General features: G+C 39.6%; 1 protein-coding gene across 2 annotated transcripts in view; it reads left to right on the top strand.

Moving 5' to 3' along the window:
• The window catches only part of roraa (RAR-related orphan receptor A, paralog a), a 436,248-nt gene extending 424,014 nt beyond the window's left edge, over positions 1-12,234 (top strand). For both annotated transcript variants that reach the window (XM_057835948.1, XM_057835949.1), the window contains 7 exons: positions 402-797; positions 1,383-1,504; positions 1,593-1,725; positions 6,351-6,458; positions 8,594-8,704; positions 8,875-8,987; positions 11,396-12,234. In XM_057835948.1, coding sequence (XP_057691931.1) covers positions 402-797; positions 1,383-1,504; positions 1,593-1,725; positions 6,351-6,458; positions 8,594-8,704; positions 8,875-8,987; positions 11,396-11,560 — 1,148 coding nt within the window. In that variant the 3' untranslated portion in view covers positions 11,561-12,234. The remainder of the gene's footprint in view (positions 1-401; positions 798-1,382; positions 1,505-1,592; positions 1,726-6,350; positions 6,459-8,593; positions 8,705-8,874; positions 8,988-11,395) is intronic.
• Positions 12,235-21,344: the final 9,110 nt, after the last annotated feature.

Raw genomic sequence — 21,344 nt, 5'->3', positions numbered from 1 at the left:
ATTTCCTAAACTTTTTGGGGGGGCTTCTGGAAAGGATAATGGCATTTCTATTTCACTCAATAGAAAGAAATGGTTTGAGATATGAGGGTTTTGAGTTGCGAGCATGGTCCTGTAAGAAAAATAAACTTGTATCTCAAAGCACCACTTCAAAATCAGTCATGTAGAACTCGACTTACTACTGCAGATTCTATATAGCTCTGTAGAGTCATTATCATTGTTTGACTTGGCTGTGCATCACATTGATTGGAGTTTCTAATATCCCCACATTTTCCATTTATTACATAAAGCAGGTTTTCCTATTTGAATTATATTTTCCAGGTGTCTCTAGTATCCTCAGTTATCTGACACACATTTAATCTCCCACAATGATTCACCCCACAATTTCTCATGTTGCATTCCAGCGGTGAAGTTTGGCCGCATGTCCAAGAAGCAACGAGACAGCCTCTACGCTGAGGTCCAGAAGCATCGGCTCCAGCAGCAGCAGCGGGACCACCAACAGCAGCCGGGGGAGGCGGAGCCTCTCACACCTAGCTACGGTCTCTCGGCTAACGGTCTCACGGAGCTCCACGACGACCTCAGTGGCTACATGGACGGTCACACCCCCGACGGCACCAAACCAGACTCTGCCGTCAGCAGCTTCTACCTGGACATCCAGCCCTCACCGGACCAGTCTGGCTTGGACATTAACGGCATCAAGCCTGAGCCCATCTGCGACTTTGCCCCTGGCTCCGGCTTCTTCCCTTACTGCTCCTTCACCAACGGAGAAACTTCCCCTACCGTGTCCATGGCAGAACTAGGTGAGACGCGTCAGACTGTGAGAAGTGGCTGACGAGAGGAGAGACAGAACAGTGGAGGGGGGGAACTCAACCGTGGGGCAAATGACACAAAGGTTGCTTAAAATAGCGGGAGGTTGGAGACTCATCTCCAACACTCATTAAAAGAGCCTCTTTTTTGTAATTAGTTTCCATTAATTAGGGCCAATCAGGATCCAGCAGGGCAGGTGTCTAGGGAAATCATTTTTTTAGGCTCCCCTGTGCCTAGGAACTCCTTTTAACAGATGTGTTTTCAAAACCATTTAATTTCTCGTGCTCACCGCTTCTCTCAGAGCAAATATGACCTTTGTTTGAGTGAGTAACACAACGCACCTTCCCCTCCTCCATCCGTTTGTGTCATAACTAGATTGGCTTTTCCTCAATCTCAAGCTATGAGCTTTCCTGGAGGCAATAAAAGGAAATGTCAACAAGCCCTTTTCCCCAACAAGAAAAAAGGAGAGAAAAGCCTAGGCATATTTGCCTCCCTTCCTTGCTAAAAACTGTAAATAAATCATCTCTGGCGGTTCTCATCACTGAGGATCTTTACTTTTACATCTGACTGTGTTTCAGAGCACTTGGCCCAAAATATCTCCAAATCACACATGGAGACATGTCAGTACCTGAGAGAGGAACTGCAGCAGATGACCTGGCAAGCCTTCCTGCAAGAGGAGGTAGAGAACTACCAGAGCAAGGTAGCTTGACCACACCATCTTCTCTCCTCTTCTCTCTTAAACGTGTTGTTTTAAAGCTGACTCTGTTTCAATCTTGTTCTGTTGTTAGCCGCGGGAAGTTATGTGGCAGCTGTGCGCTATCAAAATAACAGAGGCTATCCAGTATGTGGTGGAGTTCGCCAAGCGCATCGATGGCTTCATGGAGCTGTGTCAGAACGATCAGATAGTGCTGCTCAAAGCAGGTATGACAGCCTGTCAACACACACACACACTCTGACACGCATAATACTGATATGTCACAAGGGCGCAGCTGACCTGACTGCACAAAGGCTTCTTCTTCATGTGTGCATGCATTGTCACTTGCTACTTTCCTGTGCATGGGCACATCACAAGATAAATGTTTACAACATCAGATAACAGAGCTTCCTTTTTTGTCTACCACCCTCCATTTGAAGATAAAGTGTTACTGTAACATTCCGCTGACACTCACACACCAACAACATTGAATGTTATAGTAACACTCATACACCAACAACATTGTATACACTTTTTGCTGTTTGTTAACACCCAGTTGAGGTTTTCGGTCAAACTAAAATTACTGGTGAATAGACATGTGCCAATTACCAGTTTTAAGGTATACCATGGTATGAAAACATCGAGGTTCCAAGACCGCTAAAATTTTCCGTCATATCGTCCCTAAGGTATTAGCTATTTTTTATGTCCCAAAAATGCATGGAGAAATCCCTCACTAGCAGCTGTATGGCTAAACCCTCCCCCACTTGTTGCTCATTGTCAGTGAGTTAGCTGTCCTACACGATGGCTGGGGGAGGTGAAACTCCTGAACTTTTTTCCCCCATCGAAGAAATCAAATTCGCTGGTATGGGAATACTTTGACTACAGAAAAGTTAGACAGCTGCGGCTTAGAGGAGGAGGGCCAACCGACATGTTTGTGGAGGGTGGCTGCCGAGGAGGCAATACATCCAATATGATTTCACATTTATTCAAAATTAAAGGTTAGTAAATATAACAGGTGTGTCTGCGCCACACCCGCGTTCCGGTCCCACCACGCTAGGGTGAAGACTCGAACCCGCGCCACACGACGCGTCCACGCGGAAACACTAATCGCTAGGCCATAAGCTCGAACTAACAGCCCAGCTGCCAGCGCACACACATGAAGGCATCAGAGGGAAGGTTTTCCACGCACCACTCACAGACACGGACCTACGTGTACCCGTTACACTCACCCCATGAAAACCTTCAGTGCCGATCCGGGTCATGGCACCAATGTAACCGGTGTGTCCGCGCCGCACCCACGTTCCGATCCCACCTCGCTCAGGTCAAGACTCGAACCCGCGCCGCACGACACGTCCACTCGGTTGGCAGAAACACTCTAATCACCCAGCCATAAGCTCGAGTTGATGGCCCAGCTGCCAGCGCACCCACATGAAGGCATCGGATGGAAGGTTTTCCACGCACCGCTCACCCACGCGGACCTGCGTGTACCTGTTACATAAACACTGTCATGAAAATTTCCCACCAGCTACGAGAGTTAACTCCAGCTTGTTTAGTGTGTCTAGCGGTGGTGAAACGTGTTTTTTTTCTCTCTCTGGCAACTGTGAGTGAGAGTGTGTATAATGTAAATATGATACGAATCATACACACGTGCTTTTTATAAAATAAATCTTTTTTTTTCTGATGGTAATAATGTTGAGCTGTGGCTGTGGATATAGGCTCACCTTAAGGACTGCATTTATTTAAATTTTCTTTAGAATATTTATTTTTTTTATTTATTTTAAATTAACATTATCCTTATGTTCCAATTTGCTAATATTTGAAAAATGAAAATCCTGTTCAATGGAAAAAAGTTTTGTTATTCTGATTTTTTAAACCCAGATATGTCAAGGCACACATTTTGGAGCTGTAATTGCAGTACCGTGAAACCGTGATATTTTGGCTTAAGATTATCATACCGTCAGAATATCATACCGGCACATGCCTACTATTGAACAAAGACAATCAAATATTTTGTATTTTAAAACAAACAATTTAACCTAGCCTATCAAAATCATCTTGACAGTTAAAAACAATGTAAAAACACTAGATATGTGCTAACTAATAGCATCAATGTTGAGGTGTTATAACATAAATGGTGCAGCAACACATGTAGACAGGTAATCTAATAATACACATAAACACATACATATTAAGATATTGCCAAAAATATCTGAGTTATTCTTGCTTCACTGCTCCCTTGTGATTCAGGCATGAACATTGGAATGAGCACAATGCAGGAAATAAATTAATAAATTGAATTTATTATTTATTTTTACTAAAGATACACGATAATATCGGCTACCGATAATTATCGGCCGATAATGGCAATTATGACGTCACACAGATAATACATATAATTAAAAAATCAACCGATAATGCAATCCGATAATTATATACTTGATTTAGCCTCCAAATGTGCGCAACCAAGCAGTTTTCTCCACTTCTTCACTGCCGCCTGCTCAACCCTCCCCTCTCTGAAGCCCCTGTGGGAGGAGGGGTTTAGGAGTACGGCGTCATAGAGGAGGCGGTGTTACACATCAGTGTTGAGGCCCTCTCACGAGCATGCGTTGCTTTTCCAGTGTGGCTCTCGCCATCTACAAAAACAGTTCCTCAAGGCCTAAAGAAAGCGTCCTCATTGAACACCACTAGCACTAACCCAGCAGCCATTTAAAACTGCATCACAATGATTTTTGGAACGAATATGAGGCTGCTGCTAGCACGAATGCTAAAGCTATTGTTAACAAATAAACTATAAAGGAAGCTACGGGGCTTGTGACAATACAGAGACGCTGCGGTCCTCCCGGAGTCGGGGTGTTTGGGAATGCAGCCCAAAGCGAGTGGTAAACTCCCATCTATGGCTAAACACCTCACGAGATCGATAGTTGACAAGTAGCTCTCTTCCGACGGAGCCCGCTGGTCCGGCAGGCCGCCGCCGCCGCCTCGCCCTAGGCGGGTAGAGCATGAGAGCAGAGCCATGCACCGAATGCGCCGCAGCGAGCCGGCCGGGGCGGGCGGATATCCGGTACGAACTTAGCTGCCGCCGCCACTCCAGTTCGAGACAGAGGCCTGGCCGGGCGGACTGACGGGCACAGGCGGGAGGAAATTCCCGAAATGACCCGATAGCCAAACCCCTGGATGAAAAAATAATGCAGTTTATACGACCACGATTCTTCGTGAAAGACATGCCGATCACATCAGTTTTACCACGGACATTTACACAGGTGATGTCAACAAACAATGTTTATCATGACGGCACAGTGGTTAGTTGATAATTGTAACATGCACCAAACGACACAAAGAAGTCATCCAGTCAGTAATGCATTCAGTACGCTTTAAATTTATGACGTTTTAATCAGATCATTCTTCTTAAATCTAGTCAAATAATTTTCCCCATCTTGTTTGAGTGTTGAAGACTAGTTGAATGCGCCAGATTATTCCACTTACTTGAACTAAATATTGAAATTTGTTCTTATTAAGCCCAAACATCTAAAAAAGTAAGGTCATTTTTCACCTAAATCAAGAAAAAATTGCTTTCAAATAATGTTTTGAACCATACATATTCTTGAATAAAGAACATTTCTGGCAAGGTTTTTTTTTTTTTTTTTAGGATTATGTATAATAATTTATTGCTTAAAATAAGGCTGTTAATCTTATTTTCAGCTGGCCATTTTTCTTCAAGAAATCTGAGTGAAATATACTTGAAGTGCTGGCAGTTAATTTAACTTATTTCCAATAGATTTACACTGAAAACATGGGACTTTAACTAGTCTTAAGGAGCTGAGTTTTTGCTGTGTAGTAATGTTATACTTTAGGAATGGCATACTTTTAAAGCCATTTTTGTGCAACTGATGTATTTATTCTGTAAGTAATTGTTGCCAAAAGTTTACCATTACACAATGTCAGACAATCTGTCTTTATTTAGATGTTGGAATTTACTACTACTACTACTTGTTCACATTTGATGTTGAAAAAAAAGAGCAATATTATTTTTGCACAGCAATATTTTCTCTTGTGTATACTTTAAAATTTTACATAAATCTTTAATAAAATTATCGGCTTGACATTATCGGTTATCGGTTGGAACGAGGAGGAAATTATCGGTTATCGGTATCGGCTGAAAAATGCATTATCGTGCATCACTAATTTTTACTATTATTATTTAAATTTATTATTATTAATTTATTATTTATTTTATTTCATTTCAATATATAAACATGGTTCCCGATCATAGTCTTGGAATAAACTCAAAAGTAGAAGATTTTTTTGTATAGTTCTTATTGCACAGTATTGCCTATATTACAGCAGGTGTACCTAAAGTTGTGGCTAGTGAATGTACAGCATGCGGCAGGTAATGCACTTGTCATCCTCTAATGTCAGTATTAATAATAAAGTAAATAATATGTAGTAGTAATGGCTGCTGTTGCATTTTTCTTTTCCTGTTATCCCCTCCCTCAGAGAGCTACAAATTACAGGGTAGATAGAATAATTCCCCACTATCTTGTTCAATAAAGGTTGAATGAATAAGCGCTATCACCACTAAATGAACCACAAATTGTTATCTGGCTTGTCATTATGGATGACTAGCCTTATGTCTGATATTATCATGTAATGCGGAGGTGCTTTTTTTTTTCCTCCCCCACTGACAGCCGGCTTCTTTATTTCAAAGTGTCTCTGTTGATCATATTGTTAAAAGAACGGCACAAAGCCGAAGCACGTGTATTGCCTTCCTGACTGATGTCTTACTGTTAAGAGTGAGGGTGAGGGGGAGGAACAACACAGCCATTCAGCATGTTGTTGCTGTCTGTCTCCACAGGCTCTTTGGAAGTTGTGTTCGTCAGAATGTGTCGTGCCTTTGACTCGCAAAACAACACGGTCTATTTTGACGGAAAGTATGCAGGGCCAGATGTGTTCAAGTCATTAGGTAAGTGGACACTTTACGCATGTGTGCTTTTGTTACCTTGCTTGTGTGTGTGGCTGAATGTGTCTCACTCCTTTTTCTCTTGATGTACCAGCCAAAATTAGAATCTGCTAATCTGCTCCACACAATACAGAAGGCCTTGAAGCGAACACTGGGCGTTCATCCCTGCTTTACCTGGCATCGCCCGTCTCTGCGGCGCTTATTTATGCCAGGAGCGAGATGATAGCAAGGCACGCTTACATCTGACTCCTGTAACTGTGGAATAAATACAGCCAGACAGAGCGCCTTTTGGGAGAAAGCTATCAAAACCATCACTGATAGGCTGACATAAAGAATCTCAGATAGCTCAAATAGCATTTTTGTTTAGCTGTCATGATATCACTGAGCCTTCCACCAAGGATTTTCCTCCACTTTCATTTTTAAGGTGGAAAATATGTAAATGTGTCCAATAGTGGTTGCAAGTTTTGAATTTTCCTTTTTGATGTAGTTATTTTAGATTAGCGAACACTCTCTGCTAGGGGTGTGCCATCATAGGCACACAACGATTCGATTCGATTACGATTCAGGGTGCTACGGTTCGATTCTTGAACGATGATCACGGTGTCGGCGATAATCACGGTTATCACGATTATCAATGCATCGTACAATACTAATTAATTAAGTAGCTAAACAAATTTATGTCAATTATTTATTTCAAATATGATGATATTATATGACTAATGATTCAACAGGAACGACGGAAACATGCCCATACAACAAAAAGCTGCCCTTAAGCTGCTTTTTTATTCTTATTTTTTTCCAAGAAAGTGAAAAAACATTAACCATTTTAAAAGCAGTACTTATTTCTCTCATCAATACAATACAATTTACACAGGTGGAATGAATTCCACATTTTCTGGAAACAAAGTGTCTGTAGGAATAAGACTTCTTTTAACCAATATACTTTGTTTTCATAGATTTCTTTACTATTTCGCATGTTTGTAGTGTTACCACTGTACTTAATCATGGTTTTACACGTTCTGCATATTAAATACCCGTTAGCAAATTAGCTAATTAGCTTAGCGCTCGGCGCTAACTGTTAACATCTCAAAAACAACAACAATAAAGGCTAAACAGTACAAGAGGGTTCTTGTACTCACCTCTGAAAGACGCACACGGGTCTTAGCAACACACTCAGGACATTTTTCAATTGACATGACTTGAAACTACTGCTGGACATCTGAAAATCAAGGAGAAACGAACTATCTCTCTTCCCCTCTCGCTCTAAAACATAACTTACGCACAGAAGCACATCCCTGCCTGTCTCATACACACATTTATTTTCCAGTCTTTTGAAAAGAAGTAAATCTCTCGCTCAGTAACTGGCAGCATCCATCATAACGTTGTGCGTGCGTCTGTTAAAGGTGTCCGGGCGGCAGACGTGTCTTGAATTTCGTTCCGCTACGAGCGTCTGTCATAAAGTTATGAGGGAAAATCATCGTTTTTGAACCTTTATGAATCGTAATCGAATTGTCACGTGTCGAATCGTAATGCATCTAATAATCGAATTTTGGGAACTCCCTTACTCTCTGCTCTATGTATAGTCAAACATCACAGCATACATTTTAAAGCCTACTTTTGCTCTTGGTAGCTGGATGCTAGCCATCTGGCTTTTAGGCTTGAGACATGTTAACAATCATTTATGCTAGTATTCCAACTTACAATTTAGAGTGTCCACTTAAAATGGTTTATTAGTTGCATGATGCTGCTAATTTGTTACTATTTTCGTACCCTATACACAAGAGCATGCATACACCAGTTAGCATTTGTGGAGGCACAGAGGAGTGATAGGCCTCCCGAGTTGCATTGGCATTTGCCCTCTACGCCAGATAATTGATTTACTAAACGCCTCGATAGTGACCTCAATTTGCCTTGCATAACACCACCCAACTGCCAAAACTCAGTAAAAGCAGTGCCTGTTCTGCTTAAGACGCTCCCATGTGCTGTCAGCGTGCAGCTCTGTTATTCTTTTTTTTTTTTTCTCCCTTTCCGCTCCCCTCCCCGTGTGCCTCTCTCCCAATAAAGATCAAGAACGAATGTTGTTCTTTGGTCTCCCTCATCCTAAGCTCTCTCGGTATGTCCTTTGCTGTGTGTGGCAGGCTGTGACGACTTGATCAGCTCCGTCTTCGAGTTTGGAAAAAACTTATGTTCGATGCACCTGTCTGAGGATGAGATCGCCCTGTTCTCCGCCTTTGTGTTGATGTCTGCTGGTAGGTGTCAGTCACAGTGCAAAGAGAGAAACTGCACCAACGTTGCATTGTGCATGACAAGGAACAAATGTACCATCTGTCCTTTCCTTTATCAGTTAATACCTAAAATTAGCTTTTGTCGTTTCCACTCGGAAATTGCAGGCTAACGGTGTGATCGCTTTGCCTCACAGATCGATCCTGGCTCCAGGAGAAGGTAAAGGTGGAGAAACTTCAGCAGAAGATCCAGTTGGCTCTACAGCACGTCCTGCAGAAGAACCACAGAGAGGACGGAATTCTCACAAAGGTAATGATCTGGACATTGTGCCCGTTATGTACACTGAATGTACAATTTTTGTCCTGAGGAAAATTAACTACCGTATTTTTTGGATTATAAGTCACCGTTTTTATATAGTTTGGCTGGGGGTGCGACTTATACTCTGGAGCAACTTACATGTGAAATTATTAACACATTATTATATCATTTCACATCTTATTTTGGTGTTTTGGAGTGACACTGGTGGTTTGGTAACTTGTCAGAATGTTCTTTATATCTGAATAACTCTTAATAGCTATGTTACGTTAACATACCGACCACGTTCGCATTTCGTTGTTCATGCATCATGCAACATTATCATACTGTACACTTATTCATCATGTTGTTCTCTCTTGTATTTTTATTTTAAATTGCCTTTCAAGATGACATATCTATTCTATGTGTTGGATTTTTTTCATGTAAATTTCCCTCAAAAATGCAACATATGTTTTTTTTCCTCATCGTTGAGCATTTTATGGCTGGTGCGAATTATACTCAGGTGCGACTTATAGTCCAGAAAATACGGTAACTGGCAGCTATTAATGGCAATAGACATCCAATCCATTTGAACTGGGAGGGGCTGGCTGCAAATTATCGCTGCCTAACCTCCCAGTCCAAATGGATTTAACATTATTGTTGTTATGGCAACCAAATGAGTTAATTAGAAGTTCATCATTTTTTAAGATTTTCTATTGAATCGTGGCAGACTGTTTTAATATTGGCAACTATCGTATTAGCGATCAAACATTACATCGATCAGAGTCGATATGCTGATCGGCTAAGCAACAGTCCATTTTGTTGGGAAAAAAAATGGTTTACATTCAAATGTTTCAGCAACACAATATTATAAATTGTCAAAATGTCATTGTATTTTTTTTTTATTGCTTTAGGTGAAATGTAAACTATATATTGTATCGTCACAAAATTGATGATTTACACTCAAAACATGTATTGTATAAATATATATGTAGCTCCAGTGTATGTGTGTGTGTGTTGGGGGGGGGGGGGGTGTACTACAGTATACTGTAAGAAGAACCGATAAATATGTTAATTATCTCTTCTGGCATAATTTTTAATAATTGTGCTGCCCGACACTATAATATGTTGCTTACATAAACAGATTAAGATAGACTATTTGTTGTTAATAATCAGAGGTGGGCAGTGCGTTACATTGACTAGAGTAACTTTCTGAGAAAAATTTACTTCTAAGAGTAGCTTTACAATGCCATAAACGCTGCTCGTACACAGCTACTTTGGGCTGCGCTAGTTGCTACTTTTTTACTTTTTTTCCACTCTTTATTTTTACCAGCACAGTGGCTCACCCAGTCTCATCAATCAGATGCAGCAACAATAATCACATGACTCCATTATACCAATTAGACATAACAATACTGATTCATCGCCACACACAACACCTGCTTGCAGTCCAGTCTTATGATCACACAACACCAGCTTGCAGTCCAGTCTTATGATCACTTCGGTGTCACAACAAGTGACGTCTTTAAAGCGGCGGAAAGAATAAAGTATTTCAGATAGAGCGCTGCAGTCAAAAATAAAAGTGCAGATTTTAAACTTTCCTAGTTATTTGGCACCGATAGACCACGGAAAAGCAGAGCGAGTTTTAGTTTCATGGTGGAAAATGCATGCAGGTGATTTTCATTTCTATTTTTTTCAGTCGAAGTTCGATGATTTATGTATATTTTTGGCCTAATATGGTCATCTAATAGGTTATAGTATCATAATAATAAGAGTTCATATAGATGACCTAATCATTTTAACTATAAATATTATAAGGAATTACAAAGTACTTGAGTAGTTTTTTTTCTTTTTTACTTGTACCTGAGTAAATTTTTAGATGACTACTTTTATTTTGTACTGGAGTAATATTATTTTAAAGTAACGCTATTCTTACTTGAGTACAATTTTCTGGCTACTCTACCCACCTCTATTAATAATTAATTATTGGACTCACCTTAATTCAATCAAATTGGACAAGAGCTCATTGGTTGGAAATCAACAATCAACAAGCCATGCATTTCTCATTATTATTGGCTCTCCTGCCTCGTATCGGCCCCCCATGCTCAATCTGGAACATCACTTAGATTGCCAAATGTTACCTTACCCAATAAATTGTTATAGCACCATTTCACAGGGGACTTTTTCATGATGGCACAAAAAATGCATTTTTATTGAATAAAAAGTGTTGCCTTATCAATCGTAGTGTCAAGCTTCCTCACGCCTGAGCGCTTGTCTCAATATTTACACGTCAAGTTTGCCCTCATGTGGGAGTCAAAACATGGTGAGGGATGGGAAAAGTGTGTTCCAGCACTGTTGCTTGATGTCCTCCTGGTCTTGCTGTGAATCTAAACAGCTTGTCTCTTCTCTGTCTCCCTCCACAGTTGATATGCAAAGTTTCGACACTGCGGGCACTGTGCAGTAGGCATACAGAAAAGCTTACGGCTTTCAAAGCAATATACCCAGACATTGTGCGTGCCCACTTCCCCCCCTTATATAAGGAGCTGTTTGGATCAGACTTTGAGCAGTCCATGCCCGTTGACGGGTAGCGTCCCTGCCAGGTGCCAGAGCACCCACCGCAGGGGAATGTGGAGGAGGAATCTGAGACACTTTATATTGGTGCCCTGCACAAACCAGAGTGGACAAGATGACACGCTGCTCAACATCTTCTTTTTCACCGAAGAATAGGGCGGATGGATAGGATTCTCAAGGTTTACTTCATTGGTTCTCTTTGGAAGACTTAGGGGAGCTGAGACGCACCCCGTCCAACATGAGGACAAACAATTTCCTCCCCCCTTGAACTTGACCATCTTCTGCGCATTTCTAAGATGAAACCTTTGATGGATGTCAATCATACGTTCATTCACTCGGCTTTATTTAGACTATAATGCAAAGTATCAAACTTTAAATTGTATAAATCATTCATTTTGTTTTTCATATCTTTCATTAGGCACTGAAACACATGTTGTTATCGAGAAAACTGCAATAATTGTCTCTCTTCAAAGCGGTTGCACACGTTTAAATATGAAATGCGCACATTTTGGTCACGTTCTGCTTTTTTATTTCCTTTCTCGTATTCAGTCGTATCTTTTGGATGCATTGCTCGGGACGCAAACTCACAGCAACCGGGAGGGAGGCTCTGTCGGCACGGTGATGCAATCGGCACCTCTCTGTGGACAATCGTTTGAAGATTTAAAAAAAAAAAAAAAAAAAAAAAAAAGAACATAGAATTCTGGTAATTCTACTGCAATGATTTTAGCTGTCAAAAACCTCCATCCACCATTGTTGCATAGTGAAATCATGTAAGGCCATCTGCTATTAATCCTTCTCTGGACGGGTGCCCTTGAGAAGCACGGGGCACCAACACAATGAAAAGGGTCCATTCCACCTGTTTTATAATGTACTACAGGGTATATGGTCATAAGTACTTACTATACAGAAAAAAGTAATGTTTATAGAATCTATTTTAAATAACATGTATGATATTCGTAGTTAGACGATTCTTAATTGTTCAATTGATAAGGCACTTTTCTTTACACCTTTGTTTAATTTAAGACTTGTATATTTACCTAGTGATGTGTTGCATGTGCACAAGAAGAAATTCAAGTTGAACCACGGCCACAGAGGCTACTGTAGTCCTGGGAGCTGGAGATGGTCATGTCTGGTGGGAGCAGGCGTTGCTGCTTTGGTGGCTTTGAGAAGGCAGATGAGAGGCATTTGAGCATCGCTCCATCTACTATCTTTCTAGATCATTCACTTGTTGGAAATGATCACAATAGATGTGACATTACACATTAGCACCCGGGCAATGAGATGCAAATCAGAAATTCTGCCTTGACAAAGATAATAATTCAAACTTTTGATTGATACTGTCACAACAGCAGTTAAAGTAAAAATAATCCTGGGAGCTGTTTCTAATATTTTTCCACTCATGCGGTTCTATTAAGTAATCAAAATACTAGAAACAACAGTCAGTTATTGCAAATCAGTTATTCACTATTCTGGAATTTTTTTCAGTAGGGATGTCCCCGATCCGATTGAGTTATTGGAAATTGAGCCGATCAGGCCATTTTTCTGAGGATTTGAGTCAGAGGAAAAGGGTTTTCAATTCTTTTTATGGACTAAAAAGTAACAACATTATCCAGAAATACAATGGCATTGCCAAAAGAAACAAAAATATATGTTTTATACTCCGCAACACTCCTGGAAAAAGCGCCAGAGGAAGTACTGTCAACAGCCCCAATAGAAGAATGTTCTGGAAGCTAACGCAGGAACTTAATGGATCGCTGCTAGAGTGGTAATGTCAGCTGTGATGAAATATTTTAATGCCGAACGTGCAACAGCAATTTACAATATGTGCGCAGTGGGGATTTCGCGTGGTGGAAAGGATGGAAATTTGTTTAGGGCAATGCACATATGCTAGACCGGTCCAAAAAAATGAACTTGAGAAAATTGCAACTCTACAAGGTTATATTTGTTCCTTTCATAGAACAATAGCAATGACACAAAATTTCACATTTATAGTCCCTTTATTTAGTGTCTGCACCCAAGCCCTCAAGTTGTCCACGAGTGACCGCTCTCTATGCGTTGCCCCCAGGGTGAGGGATAACGATAAACTCCCAACTAAGTAACGGAAAATGAAAACAGAAATCTGCAGTTTGACAACCTACAAACACACAAAGAAATGCGCTGTTTATTCATTTTGGATCACTTTTTCAATTCATTGTGGGATAGCAATAGAGAAACACCATTATGGAGGGCGTGGACCGTAATTGCGTAACGAATGGCACCAAACTTAACACATATGTCTTGTACCTAAACACGAACAAAAATAGCTTTGTGGAGGAGAATTTCAAAAACCTTTACTCGATGGACCTGGTCTAGTACAGTATATATATATATATATGGCAAAAAAAAATACTTTTTCGGTTTCATATCGAAATTTGGTGACTCGAACTCGGGTGCAAAAATATGCTATCGGGACATCCCTATTCCTCAGCATTAATAAAGTACAGTATAGGATATTTGTTTAAATATATACTTTTTGTCCATCAACCAAATCAGCATTCATATGAATTTAATTTGGAAGACTTCCAAATGTTTGCACCATTACTTGTGTTATTCACATGCTGGCCAAATTTGGGAGTTTTCTTAAACTACAGTTGTGTTAGTAATATTACTTTATGTTATGGTGCTGATCAAGTTATTAATCCACATGGATTATCAACAATAATTTAAGGGGGGGGAAGAAAAATGTTAATATACAACACTTATTTTCTATGAATCCCAATGTTTACTTCTGTAGCATCCCTAGGAAATAACAATGTTCTAAGTGTTTATAATTCGAATTTTTGGGGGTTATCTTTTTCAGTGGTGCAAAAGACTGTGTTTGGGTATGAATACTTAACTGCCAGTTTGGTCAGGATATTAATCATTTTGGCCTGGATAATGGGATACATTTTAGTTTTCTAAGACATTGCATTTTCAGTTTCCATTAAAAAGGTGGTATTTTGGCATTTTATTTAGCAAGTGCACTAAATGTTGTTTAGTGCGTGTTTATTTGTAAATCAAGCCAAGTGATCCTTGACTGCAATCCAATTGTTCCATCTAGTGGAAGGTAGAGATACAGCAACCAGAATAACTGCCTTGTGACATGAAAAGAACCCTTCTGTTCATGTTTTTAAACACCATTTCTGGAGTGGCTTTATCTGCCTTTTCAAGCCAGCAATACAGAAAAAAACAATGAAGGGAAAGTGAATATTCAAAGCCTTGTCTGGTCGTAAAGCTTCTATTTTTGTAACATTTTTTTTCTCAATGAACTCAAGAAAGGGGAGGAGAGAGAGAGGAAAAGATGTCAGATAGCACTTAACTATATTCCTGCAATAATTAGACTAGCATTTGTTTGTACAATTAGGAAAGAGAAACATAAAACGGTAGGACAAGTGCTATTTTCAGAATGCTTTGTTGTTGTGCTTCTGTTTTGTTCAGTGTGTCTTTCTTGTTGGTGTGGTCGTAAAGTGATACAACAAACAAACAAAAAAATCCCTGAATGTGCCAAATAGTAGTCTGCTTTCTGGTCTGTTTTGTATAATGGACTCCTAAGACATTCCAGCAAATTCAGTAGCAACTTCGAGGAAAAACTTTTATTTTTCAAGGCAACAACAACAAAAAAGAAAAAGTAATGAAAAAAAAACACTAAAAAGATCCCTTTAGAAGCATGCCAACACTGACATCTACCATGACATTGAACCAGTTTTTATTTGCTGCTTGCACACCATCATTCCTCTGTTGTGCAATGTGTGCAAGGTGTTACTACTACCTTGTGCTGTCACCCCTCAGGGAAGAGTTTGTTTTCGCGCCCCCTGCCCCCCTCGGTTTGATTGTCGCATTATTGTTTGTGTTCAGGGATGCTCCACGACAAATAGTTGAGATTAATGTGTGAATATACATCACTTGAGTTCTCACGGGGGCTACTCATAGACCCCTGAAGTCAAGCTAAAACCAACACACACACACAAAAGAAAATATCACTTTTACAAAACCATCTCCAGATAAAAAAGAAAAATCACAATATTCTCAGTTTCCATTTCAAAAAAAAAAATCTAAAAAATTGTTTTGGATAAAGGTGTCATCAGGGTCCCGCTTTATTAGCAAAACCAAATATTCTTATGCAATACGAAATCTGTTTGGGTTGTAGTATTTATGCTGTACCTAAGTAATAATCTCTGTTCTGATGCACAAGCCCTGTACCACTAGTAAAACCTCAGTCTCCCAGCAGAACAAACTTTCCAGTCTGGAAAAGTGTTAGACAATCCAGGAAGGAGAGCCCCGGCCGAGAGGATGAGGTGTGTACGCTCAGGGAGGAGACAGCTATAGATGCTCACACACACATATGAAAAGGTGGAATTTTCCTGATATTATTTATTCTATTTCCTTAAACTGCAGGAACCGTGCTTGACGTTACGTAAAAAAATACCAAAAAAAAACATACAAAAAAATGTGTTTGAGTGTTTTGTAATCAGTCCTACAGTATAAAGCAAGCAATATGGCCTTGTGGTGTAATTACGGGTTTGACTGACTTGACTCAAAAATGTTTAAAAGTAATAAGTGGTCACCAGTCGCATAAGTGGCCCACTATAAACCTGTACAGTGGCGTCTTTCTGTACATTCACAATGAAGCGAGGGATTAACGTGTGCTAAGTGTGCTATTCAATCAGTGTATAGTAAAATGGTCCTTCTGTCTCTACTCTGTTGTCTCCTTGTAAAAAGCAATAGTGTGTGTGTATGTGCGTGTGTGTTTGTTGTCAGTGTGATTAAATAAATGAGGAGGGGAAAAAAAAAACCCAGACAAGGCTTTAATAATTACAAAGGAACAGGGTTATGTGGACAAGAAAGTCTTGATGTACACAGTATATATATTTTTTTCTTTTATGGAAATGCTGAGTTCAATCCATCCTCTATCGGTAGCAGTTGAAAAGTGTGACATAACGTCTTCAACAATGCAACTATGGATTTCAAACAATAAATGTCTTGTCATGAAGCCTTTTGTAAGACGGTCATTGAACTATGAATTATTGTAAGGTTCTACAACACTTTACCCCGCTAAAAGAGGTAAGATGAAAAAGATTTCCTATTTAATTGTAATATTTTTTTAATTGTAACCAACTTTCCTTGGAACAAATCACATGGTTTTATTTCCCGGAAAATAAGTTACCAAATATCGTTCATTGCCTGTTAAAGCGGCGCACTGACTGACATAAGTGAGCTGATAATAGAGTTTGAAAATGTTATGTCACGCTTCAAGTTTGGCCATCATGTTTTAACAAAAAGTGTCATTTTCCAAAGCACAGCTGATATGGATTCAAAGTAGGTATCTAGATTCCAAGAAAAAAATGAAACTTTTAGCCATAACTGAATGTCAAGCAATAATATATGTCTTTGTGTATAATTTTGAAATAATCTTTGGTTTCTGTGCATATTAGTCTTTGAGCATCTGCATGTACATGCACCTCTTATTTATCATGTTTGGTTTGTATTATTTTTTCTTCATTTTTCTGCATCTGGATATTTGACCAGGTGGAGCACCACAAACTTGTCATGGCCTGCAACGTTGATTCTGTCGTTCTATTGCTCGCTCTCAGCCTCTGCTGTTCACTGACCATATTTAATATTAATGATCACGTGTATAACGGTAAATTCTGTCTGTAATAGGTAAGGGGGAGGGGGGGGGACTGCTACTAAGGCCTACTCGATGAGAATAGTTATGTGTTAATCAGCTCCACCATATTTTAATGATAACTCTAGTTTGCTTCCCTCATTAGTTGTATTAGGGTGTGCTGATTTATTTTGTGTTGTGCTAGGTACGTTTGTGAACAAATAATTGATGACTAAGCCTTGGCCACCCTATTAGTTTCTTCATTTCACTGCATACAGTATTAGTCTTATTATTAGGACTATAATTACTAATGATAATGAGAGTGATCGTGATAAAATTTACCCAGCCAGTACCTGTATCAGTGTGCTCGTCTTGGGAAAATAAGGCACTTATTTCCTTCTGATTTATAGCAAAAGCTAAGTAAGTTATTTAATGATGTTTTGTGGATAAACATAATTTTCAAACTGATGCAGCAGTGTTTTATTTCTATTTTTCCAATTGTAAGTTTTAAATTAAGCAGCAAGAGCACTCTGAGGGTGTCGTTTGTCGAGTATTTACCTCTGTCGTTTGAATAGCGGTGCTGGAATCAGGCAGTTTATGTTTTGTTGCCCATTCGGAAGGAAAAGGTGTACACGGAAGGCCATTCGAGGACGTTTCCTCTCCACTGTAGCAAATACGCAGGCAATAATACACAGTGTGTCACACTGAGTGCCTCTCGGTGTAGCAAAATTGCATACGTGGTTTTGATTGTCCTTTTTGGGGAGTTTAAAAACTGTATACTGAAGTCATTATGTCTTTTGTTCAATTTCAAGCTCACAGACTTGTTTTTTTATGTGTTTTATGTGCATTTTCATGCAGTCTTAAAAGATTTCGATGTATGAACTCATATCTTTCAGCTTAAGTGATTATTTTACACATTACAGGAAAAAAAAAGTGAGACGGTCTACTTTTGTTTTCTGAGATTTTTAGTATTTGAAAATATGTACATCTGGGTTCTTTTCATGTTCTGTGTTGGTTCTTGTGTCGGTGGTGTAATGAAAAGGGTGGTTGAAGCAGAAGTGTTCTTTTTCCAAGCAAGAGCAGTGCAAGTTGAGGGGAAGCTCAAATCAGCGTGTGGTTGTCACCAACTTTTAAGTCACATGTTTGCTACTGATGTTAAATTTGGGGCCAGATGCTCATGTACCTTTTGAATCCAGCTCTTTTCAACTCTCTTTAGCAGGTAGTCCATTCACAAATGTAGTTTTGCTCCTTCTTGTCTGATGATTCTTAAATATGAAAATAAGTATTTTGATTCATTTTGTAAATACGGCTGTAAAGAAAAATAAGAAATTTAATGTTGTCTTTTAAATACTTTTCATTCTAATATGAATGTTGTTATATTGTACTTAGAAACTGTACCTTTAATATTACCTTTATTAAAAGTGCATTGGACACATCGGTTTTAGATGTGCTTTATGTGCTGTTATCCCATAATAAAATTTACCGCTTGTAATGGGCTTTTCTTTCTTGTCTGTTTTATTGTCTTGTGGTTGAATCTGTTTTACAGTTTGTTTGAATGGAAAGTCATTTTTGTAATTTAGCGGTTCTATATTTTCTACCAGTTCTGATTTCATGACTGTTTCCTACCAAATAGTCAAAAATATACATATAGTGAAACTTTGAATCGATCAATTCATTCACATTCAGCTTTTTATTATACAAACAAAAAGGAAGAAAATGAAATACAAAACTGGCAGTTGTGATCTGTTTTATTTGTTTTTATTAGTTTTTATAGGGCCCGAGCAATAAGTGTGCGAAGGCCCTATTGTTTTGCTAAAGATTATTATTTTTATTACTATTCTTTTTTCAGGGCAAATAAAAATAGCCAATTTGGAGGCCTGAACATGCACGAAAAGTCACCAAAATTTGCACATACATGTAGCTTGTTTGTTTGTTTTTGAAATCAGTGCCTAATAATAAATCATTGGAATTTTATATTTATTCAGTTTTTCATATAAATATATATATATACAGTGGGGAGAACAAGTATTTGATACACTGCCGATTTTGCTGGTTTTCCCTCTTGCAAGCCATGTAGAGGTCTGTAATTTGTATCATAAGTTGTCTTCAACTGTGAGGAATGGAATCTAATACAAAAATCCAGAAAATCACATTGTATAATTTTTAAATAATAAATTTGTATTTAACTGCATGAAATAAGTATTTGATACATTTCCAACTAGTAAATATTTTGGCTCTTAGCTCTTTTTTAAGAACTCCTCCTGTTCTCCACTCATTACCGGAAATAACTGCACCTGTTTGAACTTGTTACCTGTATAAAAGACACCTGTTCAAATGCTCAAACAAACAAACTCCAACCTCTCCACAATGGCCAAGACCAAAGAGCTGTGTAAGGACATCAGGGATAAAATAATAGACCTGCACAAGGCTGGGATGGGCTACAGGAAAATAACTAAGCAGCTTGGTGAGAAGGTAACAACTGTTGGAGCGATTATTAGAAAATGGAAGAAGTTCAAGTTGACGGTCAATCTGCCTCGTTCTGGGGCTCCATGCAAGATCTCACCTCGTGGGGCATCACTGATCATGAGGAAGGTGAGGGATCAGCCCAGAACTACACGGCAGGACCTGGTCAATGACCTAATGAGAGCTGGAACCACAGTCTCGAAGAAAACCATCGGAAATACATTACGCCGTCATGGATTAAAATCCTACAGCGCACGCAAGGTCCCGCTGCTGAAGCCAGTGCATGTCCAGACACGTCTGAATTTTGCCACTGACCATCTGGATGATCCAGAGGAGCAATGGGAGAAGGTCATGTGGTCGGATGAGACCAAAATGGAACTTTTTGGTCTAAACTTGGCTCGTCGTGTTTGGAGGAAAAAGAAGGATGAGTACAACCCCAAGAACACCATCCCAACCGTGAAACATGGAGGAGGAAACATCATTTTTTGGGGCTGCTTCTCTGCCAAGGGTACAGGACGACTGCGCCGTATTGAGGGGATGATGGATGGGGCTATGTATCGCTAGATCTAGGCTGACAACCTCCTTCCTTCAGTGAGAGCCCTGAAGATGGGTCGTGGTTGGGTCTTCCAGCATGACAACGACCCAAAGCAAACAGCCAAGGCAACTAAAGAGTGGCTCCGCAAGAAGCATCTTAAGGTCCTGGAGTGGCCTAGCCAGTCACCAGATCTGAACCCGATAGAAAATCTATGGAGGGAGCTGAAAGTCCGTGTTGCCCGGCAGCAGCCCCGAAACCTGAAGGCTCTGGAGAAGATATGCATGGAGGAGTGGGCCAAAATCCCTGCTGCAGTGTGTGCAAACCTTGTCAAGGACTACAGGAAACGTTTGGTATCTGTAATAGCAAACAAAGGTTTCTGTACCAAATATTAAGTTCGATTTTTGTGATGTATCAAATACTTATTTCATGCAATTAAATGCAAGTTTCCATCCATCCATCCATTATCTTCCGCTTGTTCCGGGGTCGGGTCGCGGGGGCAGCAGCTTTAACAGGGAAGCCCAGACTTCCCTCTCCCCAGCCACTTCAACCAGCTCCTCCGGCGGGATCCCAAGGCGTTCCCAGGCCAGCCGAGAGACATAGTCTCTCCAGCGTGTCCTGGGTCGTCCCCGGGGCCTCCCGCCGGTGGGACATGCCCAGAACACCTCTCCAGGGAGGCGTCCGGGAATGCAAATGCAAGTTTATTATTTAAAAATCATACAACGTGATTTTCTGTTTTTTTTTTTTTTTTTTTTTTTTTTTTTTTTTTTTTTTTTTAAGATTCCGTCCCTCAAAGTTGAAGAGAACTTATGATACACATTACAGACCTCTCTACATGCTTTGCAAGTGGGAAAACCAGCAAAATTGGCAGTGTATCAAATACTTGTTCTAACTTCTCCCCACTGTATATATATATATATATATATATATATATATATATATATATATATATATATATATATATATATATATATATATATATATATTAAATATTTTAATCTAATGTGTAAAATATTTAAATACACATTTCCCCATATTTAATCGTTATTGTTCAAACGGCATACAGTAAGTCATTGGCTAGCGATATACGTTAGGAATACAATTCAGTCCATAAATGTTGTGTTGTTATATCACAGTACTGTCAGAATCCAGTAGAGGACAGCACTGCGCAGAGAATGACAAA

The sequence above is a fragment of the Corythoichthys intestinalis genome, chromosome 5 (genome assembly GCF_030265065.1).
Source record: "Corythoichthys intestinalis isolate RoL2023-P3 chromosome 5, ASM3026506v1, whole genome shotgun sequence".
Classification (NCBI taxonomy): domain Eukaryota; kingdom Metazoa; phylum Chordata; class Actinopteri; order Syngnathiformes; family Syngnathidae; genus Corythoichthys; species Corythoichthys intestinalis.
The sequence above is the reverse complement of the archived record's forward strand: the minus strand, read 5'-3'. Positions and strand labels throughout refer to the sequence as shown.